Below are 21,754 nucleotides of genomic sequence, written 5' to 3'. Positions count from 1 at the left end.
GTAGTTATACTATTTTTTTTAAAGCTGGAGGAGAATATAAGTACTTCTGGTTTTAAAGGCTATTTCAGTTTACCGTGACCTTTATTTTGATAAATCAGGGCTTTTCTACCTTAAAATCTTCTACAGTTGATTTTTGTTAAGTAGGTTACAATGCTGTGATTTTTAGATTTTTCAGAGCTATTAATGTCTAGAATTGGCTAATACTGTAGTTTCTGTATCAGCACTGGCAGACATATATAAATAATTTTTTCTCTACAGCTGAAATATTTATGGAGAATTTTGGACCAGATTTCCGAAAGGAAGAAACGTTTTTCTCTGTATTTGCTATTTTCTTCCCTGCTGCAACTGGCATACTTGCTGGAGCAAATATCTCAGGTGATCTTGCGGTGAGTAGTAAATAAGCAAACTAAACACTTTTTTCCAGCAAACAATGAATGTATGTCTATCTCTGTCATGACTGCTGAAATTTGTTTCAGGATCCTCAGTCAGCCATACCTAAAGGAACATTGTTGGCCATCTTAATTACCACGTTGGTTTACATGGGAATTGCAGTATCTGTAGGTAAGTAGTGAATATTTTTAACTTTATCCTTTCACATTTTTTGAGTGTGTTTTGATATGGTTTGCAATACAGTTTTTCTTTAATGCATGGGAAAGGAACAGTTGGAAATGTCTAATTTTTAGTGTTGGAGATTGAACTTTCAGCTGTTCTTATTTTCTAAAATGAGTGAAACAGTCACCAGTCTTAGGAGAACAGCAGACTAAAGCTGACAGACTTCACACTGATCCTTCCTAATTTGTTCCAGGTACTTAGATTAATATGTTTAGAATTCAGCAATGGGATGATGATCCTTGGATTAGAAAGGTGTATTTTCACAAAATACTCACTGAACAAACATCTTTTGATCTGAAGATGGTGGTAGTTAGCTTTTATCAGAATAAATTCTGGGAAGATTACACAGCTCCTTGGAGAGGTGCAATGAGCTGTCCCAGAAGACTGAGAAGAGCAAGTAGGGAGGAGAAACGATCCTAAATTGGTCTGAGTACACTATAACTTCCCTTCTGAGGCTTTCTTCCCTTTGCCACAGTAGTTTGAATATTCTCAAGTAGAACTTGCCTTGGTGTTGGATGCTTTCTGTCTGTTCTGCTCCAGGGCTTCAATGGTCATCCAGGTTTTTCCTGATCTGTAATCTATTATAGTAATCTTAAGAATATAAGCATGTCTCTAATATTTCTTGCCTATAATTGGAAAAATTTTTATACATGTCAGACAAATCAGTTTTTTGCAGTGCTAATCAGTTTTCTTATATGAAAGACCTTGCTTTATCTTAGCTATACTGCTGTTTAAATGAATTTGACATTTATAAAAGCACCATTGATCTTACCACTAATGATATTTCCTTTCCAAAGATACTAATCTTGCCAGTCTGCCTCTGTCGGCTAATGTTGTCCTGTAGCTCTGCCAAATACTTGCTCTGTAGCAATTGTGCCCTATGCAACTTAATGATCTACATTATTTTCTAATTAGATTGACCACAGGCTCCTGCTACCAAATCTGAATACTTTAGAACTTGAAACCACATGAGAGTAAAATACTTATTAATATTAATTTGTTAATAGAATACTTTGATCATCTTTCAGACATGAAAAACTTAAATTTTCATGTTACAAAAAACACTTTACAGAACTAACATGAAATTGTTTGCATCAGAAATGCTGTGCCCTAGTTGTTTCTTATAACTTACGATTAGAATTATGGTAATGGTAATAATTATTATTAGAATTATGGTAATAATAATGGTAATTAAAGGCGAGTGTGATTGCAGAAGGTAGAGATGATGAAATGAGTGAAGTCTAGTCTTTTTGAGGCTTTGGATCAGGAATCAGGCAAATGGAAATACTCTTGTTCCTTCCCCTGCAGACTATTCCCCACTGTATACTTCCAAATGTAGTGATGAGAAAGTCATTAAAACTTTGAAGAGGCTAGTAAACATAACAGAGTAGTGATGTCTGAAGAGGAAGTAGATATTTTGAATCTAGTGTAGTATTTGTATGTTCTTTAGTAAGCAATAGAGACACTGACTAAAGAGGGCTTAGAAAGGGAAAACTTATACTAGAGAGTTAGGCACCCTATTTAAGAACAAGATAGCAGTAGTGAGGGAGAAGTGTGTGGTTTCGTGCTTTGACTACGGAATAATGCAGGTGTGCAGGTAGCAGGATTAAGGTTGCATAATCACATTTTATCATTTATCACGGACATTTATCACAGAATTTCTAGGTTGGAAGAGACCTCAAGATCATGGAGTCCAACCTCTGACCTAACACTAACAAGTCCTCCACTAAACCATATCCCTAAGCTCTACATCTAAACATCTTTTAAAGACCTTCAGGGATGGTGACTCCACCACTTCCCTGGGCAGCCCATTCCAATGCCTAACAACCCTTTCGGTAAAGAAGTTCTTCCCAACATCCAACCTAAAACTCCCCTGGTGCAACTTTAGCCCATTCCCCCTCTTCCTGTCACCAGCACCTTCTTGATGAGAATTCCTGAAAGAGGAAAAATTAAACATTTGGACTGTAATGCATTTACATTAAAAACAGAAGCTCCAGTTTAAAAACAAACAAGAAAACTCACAACCTTCTGAGTAGGGTTTCCGTACACAAGGAAATAAAACTAATTTAATGAGTAGCCATTCATAGTACCAGAGAAGCTAAGAAGCCCACTTATTTGCAGTCTGAAGTGCCAAGGAGCTACGTGAAGTTAGGAGAGAACTTGATCTAGATGGCCTGTTTACCTCCTCGGGCTTATGGAATGACAACTTCATTTTACTTTTGCAGGAATGTGCCTCTAAAAGCTTATAAAAAGGTGAAAGCCTGTCATCCTATTCTTACAGGAAAGAAAAGTTGCAGGTTCTTAGTGAAAAGACTGCCAGAATCTATCATAAAGAAAACATTTCCGAATGAGGGCTAATGTCTGAACTGTTACTTATACTTAAGTATCTTCTGCTGAGAATAGAGCTTGCCCACCTGGCATCTGTCCTGCTTTCTCTTGTAGTAAGGCTCATATCACGTTTGCTCATAGTGCTGTTGAACCTTGAATCCCTGCGTGAAAGAGCTGCCAGCCTTCTTTGTCTCATACAGATCTTTTAAACTCAATTAAAACAAAACAAAAACCCAACCCTTCCACATACCCATAAAAAAAATGCATAGGAGAAGTAATTGGTGTAGGAGACACCTGTTGAAATTTAATCAGATGGACTTACTAAGCATTGGAAAAATAACAATTGGAAGCAATGAGTAAAAATCAACCTACCAGGACTAGGTATTCTAAACTATTACTGAGGTTTTAAAGGTTCGGTAGCAATATGGTACAGATATTTAAAAGTTTAGTTTCTCAATAGGCAGAGAGAAATTACTTTAGATAACAGGCACTCACTTGAGAAACTTAATCTTGTTGCATATCTGTGCCCTGCTTTTCATTACTATTTTGCAAGGAAGTTACTGAAATCATCAGTAGTCACATGCTTCCTTTCCCAGGACCTCCTTGTTTAAATTCCTAGAAGACAAGATTAAGGGATTTCTCAGCCTTTTTGCTCTGTAGGGTTCCTTCTTCTCTTCCCCATTCTGTATTTAATTCCTTGAAATACTGTCCAAACAACTTAATGCTGTTTTAACAGTTGAGGTATTTAAATAATGGTCTGTTCTACACTTCTAAAAAGAACAAAACAAAGTCTTGTTAATCAGATGAGCATTCTTAGTGCTTAAAGGCTGAAACACTGTGTCTACCGTTTTACAGAGCAGTGAAATAGCATATAATCATAGACAAATTGAAGATTTGCAGATTGTGATAGGACTTAATTACAAAAAATGTGGTGGCTGTGGTTCAGTATTTCACCAAGACACCAACTTTTAAAGTACCCACATCCTATGTGACTGTGGTATATCAGAAATGGGCTTGCAAGGCTTTCATGATAAGCACTTAATTTTTTTGAATGGCTGAGACATGTTGACTGAGCTGTGCAGCCTGTTTGCATACTTAGGAAAAACAGAAATCTGTGTGTTACAAGGAGATTAAAACTTGTGAAAGTGTTCTGCAAGAGTGTGCTTCCGTGGTGTATATGTAATGGTATGCTCTAAAAGCGAAAGCATGTATGTAAAACTTTATAACGTAAATCGTGTTATACATATAGATCTCAGTATCTCACTGAGAGTGGAGAGTAAGGGGAGAATTCCAAGACTACTACTTATGAAATAATCTAAGAACATTAACTTTGTTGCGTGATTCACCTGTTAGCAAAGGGACCAACCTTTTTGGTCATTACATCTGAACAACTTCTACTGTGGAAATTGTCACAGTTGAGTTTCTAAGAAAGATAAAAGCTGCAATGCTGTGTATTCCTGTCCACATATGTTTTTACAAACAAATACAAAACTTCATTCCTCTAAGAAGATTAAAAAACAAAACAAAACAGACCCAAGTGATACAAGTTTGTATTTATAATTAGCATTATTTACTAAGTTATGGGGAAACTCATGATTCAAAGCAATGTGCTGAGTTAAAATTGTGCTGTTAAGCTTCATCAGTTCTATTGATGTAGCTTTCCTCTGTGCTAAAGTTTTCCTTGTTAGACTCATTTATTTAATTATTTATTTATTTTAAGAACTTCTCAGGTAAGTAAACAGCTAGTTAGCTTGTTTTTATTCTTCATGGTGAACATGTGCTTAAATCTGAGATGTATTAAAACTGTAAATGCTATATTTAATTTTCATCTGAAAAAATATAGTTAAAAAGGAAGTTGAGCTTGACACATCTCTAAATTCAGGTTTAGTCTGATGATTATTTTTGTTGTTGGGTCCACTCTAGGTTCTTGTGTTGTTCGAGATGCCACAGGGAATGTTAATAACACCATTATCACTGAGCTGACGAATTGCACTACCGCAGCTTGCAAGTTGAATTATGATTTCTCATCCTGTCAGGCAGGGGCTGATTGTCATTATGGGCTGATGAACAATTTCCAGGTATGAAATATTCTCTTAAATCTTTTAATTGGATTTTTGATCTTTTTTAATTGCTTATTGAGGAGAAAATCATACACTGAAAATTCTTAAATACACAACTGTTCGACATAACTTTAAGTGGCATACTCTATCTAGTATCAAGGGCAAGGTAACTTAAATTTTGGGGTGTTTATATACAGGTGTTTATCTGGGAACAGAGTGAGTATTTATAAGCTGTGTAGCTTATGTTTTGGGACTGCAGCTTGCTCTGTTTAGATATCTAAATGCTATTCTTCATGGATGTGGATGGATGTACTGGATGTGGATAGATGTACTTAGTGTTAAATAGTGATTCATAGAAGTCATAGGTGGTCTCTTTCAGTAACTTCTTAAGTTTTGTAGCAACCATGTTTATGGAAAATGTTGATGCATAATTGCCATATACATATATGTTGCGAGGACATTTGTTGTCGACGGAAGGAAGACACAGACGCTCAATATGAGTGATCAGTGAACTTCGATTTATTGGATAGCTCAGTCGTCTTTTATCTAATTCAATATAATTAGCTCATACATATTGCAAAAGCTAAGCTCATGATTGGTTAGTGCATTTCTTTATTTTATCAGCTAGTTTCTCACTCCCATCAACCGAAATAACACAGTTAGTACTTTCCCAGACCACCAACAGATATCATGTTCTTGTACCTGAAACCTCCCTGAAACCTCCCAGATTTTACGTACTTTCTCAGACTCATTTACGCACTTTCTCAGACTCATATGAGCTGCGTTCGATACTTTGTTAGCTCGCGACCTCCTAGTTGCTCAACATTCACATGACCTACTTCACTTAACCATTCCTCCACAATTCCCCCGTTTTTATTTTGGGCTACAAACACCTTCTCTGTGAGTTGTTCTAGTTTCCTAGATAAGCAGCTAAAGACTACCCGTGCAGCAATTATAATCAATACAATTATAAGCAAAAGGCGAAGTCCCTCTTTGATTAAGTAAAAAACCCATCCCCCTACATTTCCAAAGACAGATTTAAGCCAATCATCAAACCAATTATTCTGTATCGTAATTTTTTGTGTATGATCCCTTAACCATTTCAATTGATTGTGAATTGATTGCCCATGATCAGAGAGATTAAAGCAACACATTCCTTCTACATCTTCACACCCATGTCCTTGCGCTAAAAGCAAAAATCAATTGCAGCCTTATTTTGTAACACAGCATGCCTAAGACTATCCATATCTTGTGCCATTTCGGTAATAATCTCCGTTGTTACATTTGATTGTTTAACAGCCCAACAAGCAAGCTTATTAATGCTAGTCAAAGCATGTGCAGTTCCTACAGTCAGAAAAAGATCCATTAAGCAGAGTAATACTGGCAGAATATGGTGCTAACATTTCGCTCAGTTCCTTTGGATCCCCTATTGGGACCCCAAACAAGCATGTTCTGAAAGGATACATAACATAACACAACTATACAACTTAACCCTAATAACACTACAATTACTGTAAGCACTTAATGGTAACACAATTAATAGTAAGTAACACAACTTAATAGTAACACACTTAAACCTAATCACTTGATGGTGATCGAAGGCTGTTCTTGACAGTTGTCGAGGTGTCACAACCCACGTCATTGTCAGAATAATTATCAGGAACCTCTTCCTGGTCGTCTTCGGCGTGTGCAGATTCTAAAGCTGCTTCAGTCCACTTTGCAGTGATCCACTGGGTACCTGTTTCCGGCACCATTTCAAAATCTCTATAACATTTTATAGCATTTTTGCAAGTAACCCTTTAACCACATTTATCACAGTACTACATGCAATGATGATTGACACCACAGTGAACAAAATCCTTAATCCCTCTTTGACTAATCCCAGTAACCATCTATGCATTGTTTCAAACAAATCAGTGAACCATTGATTGAAAGGATTGATACCATATTGACTCTTTCTCATGTGCTCTTTCAAGAAAGTAATGGATTTGTGAATTGACTCATTATGATCAAAAAGTTTTAAACAGTACGTTCCCTTAAGTTTCTCCAAGTGGCTACTTCACACAATGACTCCATACTTGTGAAACATGATTTTGCTCGACCAGTACTAATTTCCTATGATTTCAGCCTGTACTATGGCAATAAATGGGCTCTCGCTAACACAGCACACTTGCACACTCAGAGCACACTTGCACACCCAGAGCACAATTGTACACTCAGAGGCCTCTGGCACATCTCACTCTCAATCATACCACAACCTCAATCATACCACAAGAATATAATTTAGAATGATAAGCAAACAATACATGCGGCCAATATAATTTAGAATCATAACCAAACAAACAAGTATTGTCTCTCATTGTGTTCCTCCTGAAGTGACTTGCAACACTTTGTTTTAAAACCTTATCCTTACACAAATACTTTCAACACAAAATACCTGGACATTTAAGAATAACACATACAATTATTAACACTCCAGTTAGTATCCCTTTTGCATTGCAAGGTAAACCTCCTTTAAAAAGAATGCCAGAGAGAAGCAGCACAGCCGCCGCTGCTTCCATGGTTACGTCAGACAGGCTGCAGGGTCCTGATGTCCGTCCCTCTTCTCTGTGCCGACTCGCCTCACGGTGAGCTCCAAGCGCAGCGCTGCTCGTGGCGGTGACTGAGGAGGGGGAGGCTCCCATTGCCCCGTAGCCCCCTGAGGCAGCGTTATCGTTCTCACTGAAGGCAGCAGTGGGCAATCCCCAGCTCCAGCACTTCCCGGCAATCCCAGTCGCTCTGTAGCGGTAGCAGCAACTCTCTGCTCAGCCTGATGTATAACTAAGGCGTTAGTGACTGCTCTCCAAGGCTTCAATAATTTTTTAGCAGCCTTATTTTCATCAATAACTTCATCAAACAATTTGTCCCCAAATTTACGCCACTCTGTTTGTTCAAACACCGTATCAGGATTTAAAAAACAACCCTTAACTACCCCATAAGCTAATAACTTTGGCAATTCCTTTTCACAACATATACCCTGTGTGCCCCGCTTTTCTAAAAAGCATTTGAGCAAATCATACGCCGCTTGTCTCTCCATACCTTTATATACGTCGGTACCGTTGCAGCCTTTGCAAAGACCTCGGCGACGCTTTCCGGCGGGACCCTCTATAGGCTCATCCCGGGTGCGAGGACTCCCTTTCCGAGCTGCGGGTGCGGGGATTCCAGGTTTCTTGTCCATTCACCTTTCAGACCTCGGATGCGGAGATTCAGCAATTTATAATCCTTTTCACCTCCTGAGCTGCGTTGCAGGACCGGTCCTCGTATTCCTTCCAACCGTGGCTCGCAGGTTCAACTCCAGCGAAGTTCCTGTTCCCGTTCAGATGGTCCCTGTTCGGGCGCCATTTGTTGCGAGGACATTTGTTGTCGACGGAAGGAAGACACAGACGCTCAATATGAGTGATCAGTGAACTTCGATTTATTGGATAGCTCAGTCGTCTTTTATCTAATTCAATATAATTAGCTCATACATATTGCAAAAGCTAAGCTCATGATTGGTTAGTGCATTTCTTTATTTTATCAGCTAGTTTCTCACTCCCATCAACCGAAATAACACAGTTAGTACTTTCCCAGACCACCAACAGATATCATGTTCTTGTACCTGAAACCTCCCTGAAACCTCCCAGATTTTACGTACTTTCTCAGACTCATTTACGCACTTTCTCAGACTCATATGAGCTGCGTTCGATACTTTGTTAGCTCGCGACCTCCTAGTTGCTCAACATTCACATGACCTACTTCACTTAGCCATTCCTCCACACATATATAAAGTAAGAATGTTGAGAGGCTTCATAAAATCTAATGTTATCATTAGATTAAAAAAAATCACAGGGTTTTTCATAGTCTTATAGGTACCCATGAACTACTACGGGTTCACAAGTTCACTATTATTAAGGGTTTGAAAGAAACCAAGGAAAACATACTAATTCCCACTTAAACTTTCCTTACAGTAGTCTCTCTGCCCTAATTTTTTTTGTAGTAGGCCTGCAAAAGGTTGGGTTGAGGTTAATTGGAAATTCGCTGATGGAAAGAATGTCTCTTTCAATGGCATGTGTGTTTCGGTCAAAAGTACATATACTCACATGCAACAAAGATTGTCAGCCTTTCTGCAAGACTCTGTTGAAAAACTAATTACAATTTACATGTGTCAAAGTAATGTTTAATGCAGACCATTTCGTTAAAATACATCTTTTTAGTGAAGTAAAGTGAAGTAAAGTAGTGAAGTATTTATGTATCGGTATGGTGTTGATTTGTTCTGATTTAGAAAAAGCATATACACAGTGTGGAACTACTGTTATGAGAATAATTATTTTGCAAAATCTGAATTTCCTCATTCTTTCAGGCTTGAAAGAAGACAGTATCCGGCTATATTATCAGTGTACAGCTGAGAATAGTGTAGAACAGGATTTGATAATCCTTGTGGATTGTTCCAACTAGGTGTGATTCAAAGACCTGGCTTCCTTGGATCGTAACTTTCTTCAAGTCATAACTTCAATAAAGATACTTCTCATAAGTGGCTAGCACTTCTAATAAATCACTAGTGTTCTAGTTTATCATCATTTTTGTCCAAAGAATACATTCATGTTCCACATTAGTCTTACTTGTCTCTGGAAAATACAGTAGGTTATGAATAAAATAAGAGTTTCAAGGCCTGGGCCTACAGAGAGAACCCAGTGCCCTTTGTTGGCAAAACCCCCTTGTGTTGGGTTTTGGAAACTTACTGGAGGCTGCACAGCAGCTCTGAGCAACCTGCTGCAGTGTTTGGTAGAACTTTGTTCTTCTGGTAGCTAGCTGAACTTCCTCTGGCTGTCTTCCTCTCATGCTTCTACTCTTTCTCTCTGTGAAAGAAGTTGAATAAGAGTGAGTACCTTCAGAGAAATTAGGACTTCTGTCTAGTTAAAAAGAAATTTGTACATACTCTAACTGAACTTCCCTCAATTTAGTATTTCTGAGTAGTAGGTGTAAATAGAGACTGTTTTTCTGTGCAGGTGACAGTTCAGGGCTGGGTGGCCAACCTTGAATACCTCTCAAGCTCTTCATACAAAAAACTTCTTCCTGCACGATAAATAACTGAGAACATATGCTTCACAAATAAACTTATCTCTAAAGTGAGCAAACATATTTTGAAATGCAAGTAAGTCATATTTCTTATGACTTCTGAGTGTGCAAGTCATAAGGCTGAAAGTGTCAGTTTACTCTTGTGAATGAAAAATGGGTGATATTTTATATCACTTGTCTTAGATTTTATCCAGCACTCTGTTCTTTCAGCAAGGAATTAATCTGAAGTTTGCCTGACTTGAGTTTTGGATATGTTTGTTGGACAGAAAATGGATAACTTACAGGATGGTTAACAAACAGAAATCTTAGACACAAACTTAAATGAAAACTGATGGTGAGAGGCTTAGAATCAGATGCTTGGACCACCTTAGGCTTCTGTTACAGTCAATGCAGGTATATGTAGGCCCTCACAGGCTTCCAACAGCTTTCTGCTCAGCATCAAAATGGCAGTCATCTGGTATCTTCAAGAACTTGTTCTGTCACTGTAGCCTCTGCCTGGAACTCACTTAGAATAAGTTACAATGGGTAGTTTAAATGCAGAATTTGGTCACATATCTACTTTGACATATATAGAAATTGTCTTTATTAAAATGTTTAACTTTGGATGAAAATTGGAAGTAGCATGAATGGAAGTACGCCATTTCAGAAACAGTGTAAAAGTTCTGCTAAAACATTATTCCTGTAAAAGGAGGAGGCTGTAGAACACTAAATAATTGAAAGAAATGGGTTGAATAGCATTTCATGCAAATTCATTTTGAAGAGTTAACTTTAAAGTTATCTTTGCTGGAGTTTGTATTCATATGGCATTTTTTTCTGCTCTACAATGGTTGGAGCGAAGAACTGAAATTGTAGTCAAAATAGAATATTTCAATATGCCAAATCTTTCAGTAAGAAACTGTCTAAAGAGGAAATGCCAAGCAAACATAACGAGTCCCTTAGCAGCAGTAACAATGTATTTCTCACAGCACCAACTGAAATAGGGCAGTTCTTACTGGATGCCTGTACTTCCAATTCTGTCTGTTCTTCTTTCAAGGATGAAGATTTTACTGCTACAGCAATTGCGTATGTGGGCTCTTTGGTTTTGCGGTCCTGACTTTTAGATTATAGTCTGTATATTGTGTGGGTTTTCTTAACACTAGCATACTGGTTCAGCTGGAACTGGTTCCTCTTTACTCCCTCCCCAGTTTAGAAGCTTCTTAATGTCTCTTACGCTAGTAACCTAAGCTGTAACTTGCTGGCTTTTAAAATGGACAAACACAGTCTGCATACATCTTGGATTTCTTTCAAATTTAGAAAACAGATGTAAGATTCAAAAATAGTGTAATTAAACAGAGGCAACGAACAGCACCTAGAAAGAATATAAAATTGGAGTCGGTAAGGACTAATTTGCAAACTCTTAAAGCAAGTGTAGTAGAGCAAAGGAAATGTTTTAAATTGCCTGGGAAGAAAAGTAAGGGTGACTTGTAAACTTATTCCGTCTATCAGAAGTCCTTCCAGGGAAGATGGAAGATTGCAAGCAACCGTTGCAACAAAGAAAACTGTCATGCTGTTTCTACAAAGATTATTCTATGTTTATTATGTTGCTGAAGCATAGATTTTTCAAAAAATTAATTCATCAGTAAATTTATTTCTAGAAGAAAATTTAAGAAAGTACAGTATAGTGTTATTACAGTCTGGCATTTACAGCTGTGATTTCTTTTTTTATTGTAAAACTAACCTAAATCTGGGCATAGGAGGGAGGGATAGCTTAATCTTGTGTAAGCGAGAGTGAAAGTACTGAGTTAAAGGAAAACATTAAGGAAGTATTAGGAGTACTAACACATTCCTGATATGCTTAACTAACGTGTATCATTAGTTTTGTTCACGTATGAATAAAAGCCCGTCCTACCATAACCTATTTTGTTGTAAACTTAAGGTATACTTCAGGAAATCCTACCCCTCATTCTTCATGCTACCAACTATGACAGCTGCTTCATTCTCGTTTTGTGTGTCTGTAATTGTCATTTGTTTTTGTAGACAAGGCTTGCCGTGAACTTATAAATGAAACCTGATGCAATCTAGAGATTTAATTCTGTTTGAGGGACCCAGAAGTCTTTGATCTGGTGTAGAGAAAAATGCTAAATTTTTATAATTAGTTTAGTACTAGCTATATGAATAAAACTTCGTCAGCCCCATGTATATTGTTTTTTGGGAGCACATCTTACTAAGATTGCTTTAGAATTGCAGATGAGAATATTCAGGGTGTATGACAATTAGAAGCTGCCTTGGTTTTAATTTGGGATTTTTTATCATACCAACATTCTTCCCTTGTATTTGGCTTGCTGAGCATCCCTTGCTTTGTTAGTCATCCACTCTGCCAAGAACTACATATTGTGTTTCACTCATTGACGTTACAGAATTGTCCAAGGATGTGATCTTGGGGAGATAGGAACCGTCATTGTGGTTTTGAATGGGAAACATGCCTAACTTGGAGCAATAGAGATGTTGAGAAAGACGAGATAAATTTTCCCAAGTTGTTCAACTTCAACTGCTTTGTCACTTTGTCACCTTGGCTTTCCGTGGCCATGTTATTCAGTGGTATATTAGTCAAATAATGTAACTATTTCCAATGTGTTTTTTCTTCCATGACTTGCTTTCCAGTCCTTTTATGAGCTCATGGAGATTTCCACCATCAATTATTTTATGTGGTTGTACTACATGTTGTGTGATAAGCCACTTTCTCTTGTTCTGAAACTAGGATGTGTTTGTGTCCTGACTTTCCCCTAGCTCATTCGTTGCTATAAATGCATGATACTTTATGGCTTTTGAGTGGAGTAAGAAGTATTTTATTTTTCTTTTGTGTAGTGAATATTGTCACCCATCTGTATTCCATCAGTTTTCCATTTTGTTTAAAAAAAAAAAAAAAAAATGTTCTGTTTGCAGGTAATGAGCATGGTGTCAGGATTTGCACCGCTGATTTCTGCAGGTATTTTTTCAGCCACTTTGTCATCTGCATTAGCATCTCTTGTGAGTGCACCTAAGATCTTCCAGGTACGTATGGAAGCAAAACCATAATCTCTTAAAGAATTATTCAAAATAAACTTTGAAACAGAATTTTATAAGTGGCATCCAAATCTGCTGCTGTCCTGCTTTCTGCTATGAAAAGTGAGAAAAACATAGCATCTAGATTTTCAGGAAATTGCTTTGCCTTGGAACCAGGAAGCATTTAGATGAAATACCAATGGAGCACATGCAACAATAATAGATTAGTTCATTTCTTAAAGTAATCAGAAGGAGACAGCATGAATTAGCACCTGTAGCTGCTGAATGTTCATCTGCACAGAATACTTAATCAAAATAGTATGACCATGCACCAGTTCTTGTGTGAATCATTTTACATTAGTTTTTGTTGGCATTTCTGAATGAATTTTGCTTTACCTTTTTAACTCCTTAATCCCATTATTTGTCCTGTAAGTTCTTTTTGATTCAGTAAAACTTCACTGTTAGCAAATGGGCATTCTTCCTCAAAAGTTCAGTATGGAGTTCAACACAGAAGGGGGTTTGCAGAATATAAATACAAGCGTCAATGCAGAGAACTGGTGTAAACAGTGGGCAAACTTTCCACTTTCTGAGGAAACAATTTTTGTCTCTAAAAAGCAACTCTGATTGTAAGACTCCAATAAAGTACAGTAGTCAGCGACTTACAGAAGAGCGGAGCTTGTTCTTACAGATAGTAATCACTGAAGGACAGAATACTGGAAGTGCAAAATGTGAAGGCAATTGCAAATGGAATTAGTATGTTAACTACAAACATACCTTCTTTTAGGAAGAGAGTGCAGTGAAAAGACAGCATTGTCTTTATGTGCAGTGAAAAGACAGCATTAGCTACATAAATGAGGATACATTTTGAACAAAATATAGATGCTGACTCTTGCATTTTATTTTTCTTAGGCTTTGTGCAAGGACAACATCTATCCAGGATTTCAGATGTTTGCTAAAGGCTATGGGAAGAACAATGAACCACTGAGAGGATATCTTCTAACATTTTTAATAGCTCTTGGATTCATACTAATTGGTTAGTTTGAAATTATAATAAATCTAAATATCCTTTTGTCCTTCATGAAGCATTCTATTCCATCTCATGACTTGATGACAATGTCCTTGAGGTCTAATGCACTGCTTGTTTCTATGTGAGCATTCTAAATTTGTTTAGTTTGAGGATTTTCTCCTGTCTCCTAGATACATCTTTGTATAGAGCTAGAATAAATCTGAACTGAACAGTAGGAGTACTACAGTTCTCCTAATCACTTCAGGTGCCTGTTTTTAGATACTGTAAATGAATGAAAAAATATATTTTGCTTGAGGTAGAGATGTAATAAGCTGTAAAGATTAAAAATCTGAAATGAACTTTCATAATTACAAACAGCTTCAGTAAACGGCACACTTAGTGAACAAAACTTGTTAGAGTATGTTCTTCTGTTATGCTACAAACAGTATAGATTGCTCAGGCTGCTGTTGGCAAAGGTAAAGATAGGATTACATGTGTTCTATGTGGGTGAACACAGCACAATTAGTTCACCATCCATGTGACCTGTGCTAGTGCTGTTAAACTCTTCCTGATTTTGTTTTATCCTTCCCTGTCTATGCTTAGAGGAGGTACAGTCATGCTGTCTCAACTACAGTGTGCTGACTGGAAACCTGATTATAACAAATGAAAACTTGCAGATTAACATGGCAAGTTCTGCATTTTGATTGCAGTTATTTGATGGTGAGAGTGCATATGAATGTTTTACACTATACCTTCTAATGGAAAAAGAAGTGTCAAGCTCTTCCATCTCTTTCACTAATGAGAGTATTCATCACTGTTGCAATAATATTGAGACATAATGCATTAATAGTACCACTAATTCAACTTTTAAGAGCAGACCAATGAACATGTTTGTTTCATTGGCTCACTAACTGCACTTACCATTCACCATCGCTGAGTGTCTCTTAGTTTCATTATACTCTTATTCTTTGCTATGTGACAGCTGAGACTTCAGCTAGAGGCATACTGCATTTATGTTAATGATCTAGTACTTCTGGGGTTCTAAAGAACCCGATATATTGCTGCAGTGTTTGGCCAAATCATGGTGGGAAAGGAATTGTCTCAATGAATTATTTTGAGAAAGTACGTAATGCTTAGAGGCAGTCCTGGAATACTAGATGGCATGGAAAAACGTTTAACTTTTTTTAAACTGAGAGCTGCACTTCCTGACTATCAGAAGATAACTCTGTAAATAAGAGACTGCAAGTTAATAGCTCTCTTTGTTGAACAGAAAGCACAAACTGCTTCTGCCTAGATAACATAAAATTGGTTGTAACAGAATTGACTTCAAAATGTACAAAGTCATTGGATGATATGTTTTATAACAGCCTGCTTTGTTCTTGTTTTACAGCTGAACTGAACGTCATTGCACCTATTATCTCTAATTTCTTCTTGGCTTCATATGCCTTGATTAACTTCTCTGTGTTCCATGCTTCTCTCGCAAAATCTCCAGGTACGAAACACATTTTGGGGTTGAGAATTAAGCTTCCAATTTCTAAATGCAGAAACAAATTTAAAAGCTACTCATATAATTGAAAGTCTGGTTCAATTAAATGTCTGTTTGACTGTCATGGCACATCTGAGGTATAGTCTTGACAGGATGTGCTTGAGTCTTCCAAATTTTGGAGGATTGAATGATCCAGAAAAGCCTGAGAGCTACAGATATTTGTCATCTTTGAGGGAAGAGATTATTACTCAGTGTTTGTTCAGAGATTCTCAAATAGGTCTCCTATGATTTGTCTCTGTTGTATATCACTTTTGTTATTACCAATCCTTAAGAACTATTGCTTAAGAAAGCTTTCTTGCTAATTCATTTTCTGGTCTTCAGGGCCCACCATTTTGCTATCTTTGGGTTTCTCTTTGGCTTTGCACTTTTATGGTATTTTGCATTTTTTTGGTATTGCAGGTAGTATTTTTCACGAATACTTTTTCACAAATTCAGCATATTTTCACAGCTTTTGCTTGGTGTGCAAGGCTAGTTACGATGTAGGACTAAGCCAAATGACACTTTCAGAACCTGCATTTCTCAGACCTGGTCTGCCATGTGTTTGTGCTGAAATGCCCCTAAAAATTTCTTAATTACTGCCCTAGTAGGTACTGTTATTTTTTGAGAGTATGTGCTCTCTGTTTACCCAACAACTCTATGCAAAATACACTTGTAAAGTGGGTGTGTGGATTGACAAATAAGGATGTAAAATAAATGGCGACAGTCCAGCGCTTTGACGTACTTAGAACAGACAAATCCAAGCAGATTTTTTTTTTGTAGAGAAAATTTCTGGCCATGTGCAAATAATAAAAATACACGCCTAGAAACAATACTACAGGACAGAGACACTTGCTGATGTTTTGTTATACTATCTTTGAAAGCAAAAATCAATTGTCAGTCAAGTTCTTGTCAAAGGTTCTTTTAGCCTGATTCAGTAAACATGCTGGCACAAGCATCTTCAAGCTTTCCTTTTGAGACAGCTTTTAGAGGTCAACATATGAAACGTAGAGCTGTTGCATATAAGATGTGAATCTGAAAGGTGTCAGAAAATTAAATGCTTAAATGTGTCAAAGTCTCTATTTGATATGTTATTGGAATTGCCACGCCTTATGAAATGTGATTGAAAGCATGGAAAGGAAAAGATGAACAGCACCTTTCTTCTCTTGAAGATTAAATTATTTTCCACTCTTACCTTCCCTGTCCTCCAAACTACATTTTGACTAGGTTGGCGCCCTGCTTTCAAATACTACAATATGTGGATTTCTCTCGTTGGAGCTATTCTCTGCTGCATTGTGATGTTTGTCATTAATTGGTGGGCAGCACTTCTGACATATGTCATAGTCCTTGGACTCTACATTTATGTCACGTACAAGAAGCCAGGTATGTATGGGGCTGCTTTTGGTTCTGGTGGGAGGAAGAGGCAGAAGGAAGAAGTGTGACCTTTGGGGACAGGGAGGGTGGCAGAACGGATCGATAGACAGGACAAAACCTTGATGGTGATTAGTTCAAACTTCTGTTTCAAGCTTTTCATTTGTAGTGAAATATAATTACACCTATATATTCATTCACTGCTGTTGTTCTTTCCCCCACCCTTCCACAACATGCCTCTCAATCAAATATGGTTGCTGTTAAACATAAACATTTGAAAAAAAAAAGATGAAAGGAAGAGATACAAATGGATTACAGTGATGAAGGCACCACGAAAGCATGTTTTGTCAGGAAGTGAAAGGGAATACTTTATCTTTCTGGTTTGAAAAAGCATTTGAGTAGTATTTGTTTTTTCAGTAAACCATTCTTTTATCTTTGAACAACAATTTATACACTCTTCCTTCCGCTAAGAATACTGTATGATCTTAAATAAAAGATGGAGCAGAACTGAGCCACAAAGCGTTCCTGTAGTTGACAATAAGGAAAATCCTAAATCTTGGGCCATGAAGATTAAGTACTTGGAAGACAAGTTCATTGTAGCTATCAGCAGTAAATGGAAACAAATAGAGAGAATACTGAAACTCTTGTTTCCTTTTAGATTTATTTTTCAAAAGGAACTACTTAATCTAGGTAATTTCCTTATCTTTATTGCACTAGTTATTCACTAAAAGTATTTGACTTTGGTTAGGAAATATTTTGAGGTGAATTTTTCCTTTTCTGTGATGTAAATTAACTAATCATATTTTCTCCTTAAGTGTTACTTTTGAACTTTGAATTCAATCTTGATAATGCTGGGGAAAAATCATTTTTTTCTTCCTAATTGTAAAATGAACTCTCATTTGCTAAAACTTCTACAGAGGTCTTATCTTCACGTGGAATTGTCTATTTAATTGTAGGGTTTGTTGACTAGAATCGTGTAGAATGTACTGAGATGGAGTTTAAATCTTGTGTGTTTTGAGTTGGCATCAACAACTGTTTTGTGATCATGTAGTTCTGTGTTGAACAACTAAGATATTGAAACTTCACATTTCACAGATGTGAACTGGGGATCATCAACACAAGCTTTAACTTACTTGAATGCACTACAGCATTCTATTCGTCTATCAGGAGTGGAAGATCATGTGAAAAACTTCAGGTACTGTCTTAATATCAAAGACAAAAAATTCTACTGTGTAGTCAGTAGGATAGACTCAGTGTTTATTGTCATAGTTTTCATTAAATTGGCTGTTTACCTCCTGTGGCTTTTAACAGCTTTGAATTTCACTATTATGGACATCCTGTGGATGTAACTAGACTAGCTTTTTATTTCAGATTAAGAGAGCAATTCAGAAGTAAGTTGATGGATGATGCCTATTTATTGTCATTCATGCATCATGGTTTTTGTGGCTGGCAGAAAAAACTGCTAATTGTATTCATTTCTGATGAAACTGGACTGAAAGATGACCTCCAAACTGCTAACCAGCATTTGGTCCACATAAGGCTAAAACTGGTTTAAGCTAATATCCCTGAAACGTGTATACTGTGGATGTCATCAGCACAGGCTGTTTCACATTAAACATTTGGTCATTATCATTATAATGGTAAATGGACTACATGAGTGTTTCACATAGCTGAAAGGAGAGAACTGATTTTTTGTTATCTAGCATGGCTGCCTAGGATGGTCCTACTGAAGTAGGCAATATTTCAATCCTACAGTATCCATGCTGCTTTTCTGGAGTAGGCTATTCTAGATGAAATATGCTTCAAGAGATAAATTTATAAAATGCTGTGACTGAAACTATTTCCTCAAAATCCAATTACAAAACTCAGTCTAATTATGAAACAGCTTATCTGAAATCCTAAGACCTACATGACATTACAATTTATGATTACCTACACTGTATTACATTGAGTTGCATTTTTACCAGGAAAGAAACAGTGACTTCAGAAACTCATTGGTTGGCTAGCTATCAAGAGCAGCAATTCTTAATCCTAATGCAAATCTGAAGGCTGGCATAAGTAATTTACAATATTTTATTGTAGTCAATTTTGAACTCTCTGCTGAAACTTCTGTCAGCTGCAAGTCCATTTTGGATAGCAAATTTAGATGAAGAAACAGACATAAGAAAATTCTTACTGAATGTAACTTTGTGTTGACAGAGTAAGTGCAGTTAAGTGAATGCTCTGCTGATCAGTATGCATTTCAGATTGCATTAGAAGTACTTCAGCTCTTTTGTTTGAGAAGCTAATATGTAGCTTTTTGAGTTGTAAACTTCAATAATTGTTTTGCAAAGGGGATATGGATCTTCTTGTCAGTTTTAAGCAGAGTAGCTTTAGCAGTTGTATTTTTGGCCTGATACTGGCTTCTAGCCTATGACAAAAAGTGTTATGGATTTTAGAAAGACATTGTAAAACTAAGTAGTTTAGTGTATAAAAAAAAAAAAGTCTGGAGAGATTGAGGAGATAGAGACAGATAACTTTCAGTGGTTCTTATGATCTAAAAAATTATCTTCTGAAATGAACAAGATACTTAATACTTGGATACTTAATACTTTAAGACTTTTTAGAAAGAATGGCTAGAATAGCTTTACCTGCATTTGTTTGGCTTTGCCTTTTGAATGATTAAAAAAATTGCATGATTCCAGTTTTCTTGGGTGACATAAAATAATCTAAGCTAGAAGATCTAAGAATGTGGCTGACAAATGGGGGGAGAAATTCATCCCCCTAACTTAGTCTTATCTAAAATCAATTTCTGATCACCTTAAATATGTACATTTTCACATTGAGTGGGATTATTACTTCTGGAACCAGTTAATCATAGGTCTGATGACAGTTGTCAAACGTCTGTTTTTAAAAGATTTAAATGAAGAAAAGATGAACTTACAACATTACCAGTAAGGACTGTGTTCTTAGGACCAATATTTAGAAGAAACTTTTCAATTAACTAAGCCTTTAGATAAAATGAATTTTAACTTCCCCCCAACTGTATTCACAATTGTAGGCCTCAGTGCTTAATTATGACAGGTGCTCCAAATGCACGTCCAGCTTTGCTTCACCTTGTCCATGCTTTCACCAAAAATGTGGGCTTGATGATCTGTGGTCATGTACATATGGTAAGTGTATTCTATCTAACTTTAAAGTTACCTTACTGTGGCCTTTTTTCTTTTCTTTTTTTTTTTTTTATTTCAACAGATCTGTCTTTCATTTTAAATGAAAGCTATTAGTATCCTGAGATGTACAAAAAAGAGAGACTTACTAGGAGGATATACTCATGTAGGGCTCATCCCCATTCCCAGTTAGCTGTGCTGCCACATTAGGGAAGCTTTGAAAGTTATGTTATCTGCCATAACTTTCAATGTGGCATGCTTTGCATCAGCAACTTGTAGTTAAAGGGAAGTCTTGCGCTGACAGTTTTGCTGTAGGATATGTGGTGGTAGAGGGGGAGAGTTTGCAAAAAGTTTGCAGTGTCTTTAATTGTATCTTTAATCAGTTGACTCCTAAATACTTAGGAAGCTCTGTAGGAGCAAAGGGAATACTGAATTACAATCTGGGTCTCTTTCTGTCCTTGTCTCATTCAGTTTTACGTACTCTGTCATGCTTTGGACAGAGTGGTTTGTCAAAATGACAGTGTATGGCTAGGTTTCTTTCTGGTGCTCCTGTGAAACAGGGAAATTGATTCCTGTGTAGATACTCCTTACAGAGAGTGTTCTAAAATCTTATTGAGCAGTAAATTCAGTATCAATTTAGCCAGTAGTTTAAAATCGCTTTTACCTTTCAGCTAGGTTTTTTTATCCCTTCAGTTATCTAAATGGTTTCGTTGTTGAGATGAAACAGCAGTGTGAACAGTTGTTTCCTCCCTTTTGCTGTTTCTGACCAGCCCTGAGTATTTCACTAGCTTTTCTTCATTTCCATCAGGGTATGATGATTCTGGGTAGGGAGTGAGGGGTTGTTCTGTAAGGATGTAAATTCAGCAGTTCTTACTACTTGAAAACAAACAACAGGAGGAAAAAAAAAAAAAAAGGTCCCTTGTAAGCAGAAGAACAGAACGTGTATGGTATCTTCTACAGAAGGCCAGAAAGGATTTTGGGGTGGGGGGGGCGGGGGGGGAAGGAAGCAAGCTTCATTTTTCAAAATTGCATTGTCAGGAGTTGTCTTAACTAATACAAGGTGGCTGTTATACTATGACCTGTAACAAAACTGCAGTTAACTACAGAGTAGCTGTTGCATCATTGGTAAACATTACTAAATATACTTTAGTATATTTGGATTATGTAGCTGTTGATAGACATTTTAACACCAGACTTTTTCTGATGCATCACTAACATCATTTAAGCAAGTGTAACTTTAAGCTTAATCAAGCTTCATATTTTTATATGCTTAGATTTACCGTATTTGCTGAATAAGACTTCATTCTGATCTGATGAATGGAAGAGAGGAAACTGAGTTAGTGCAGTCAACAGAACATGTTTTTAAATAAGCAAATATTGGTCACCTTGGTCTTGAGAACCTTTTAATTTCAACATTTGGATATCTTGGAGGAACATAATGATTCATCCTGGTGCAGGAAGTAAAAAAACATATTTAAAGAGAAGGTGACTTTGACAGCAACACATTTCTTACCATCACAGACAGAATTGTGGTTCTATTTTAGATAACTTACTAAGAAGGCTGGAATTTATCATAAGCAAATGCATGGAGACA

General features: G+C 36.8%; 1 protein-coding gene across 1 annotated transcript in view; it reads left to right on the top strand.

Annotated features, from left to right (window-relative positions):
* SLC12A2 (solute carrier family 12 member 2) overlaps positions 1-21,754 on the top strand; it is a 66,199-nt gene that overhangs the window by 28,926 nt on the left and 15,519 nt on the right. The window contains exons 8-16 of the mRNA XM_084305621.1: positions 259-386; positions 477-561; positions 4,864-5,018; positions 13,017-13,124; positions 14,025-14,148; positions 15,512-15,613; positions 16,871-17,026; positions 18,110-18,209; positions 20,055-20,166. Coding sequence (XP_084161747.1) covers positions 259-386; positions 477-561; positions 4,864-5,018; positions 13,017-13,124; positions 14,025-14,148; positions 15,512-15,613; positions 16,871-17,026; positions 18,110-18,209; positions 20,055-20,166 — 1,070 coding nt within the window. The remainder of the gene's footprint in view (positions 1-258; positions 387-476; positions 562-4,863; positions 5,019-13,016; positions 13,125-14,024; positions 14,149-15,511; positions 15,614-16,870; positions 17,027-18,109; positions 18,210-20,054; positions 20,167-21,754) is intronic.

The sequence above is a fragment of the Netta rufina genome, assembly GCF_964035555.1.
Source record: "Netta rufina genome assembly, chromosome: Z".
Classification (NCBI taxonomy): Eukaryota; Metazoa; Chordata; class Aves; order Anseriformes; family Anatidae; genus Netta; species Netta rufina.
This window is presented reverse-complemented; position numbering and strand designations above follow the sequence as displayed.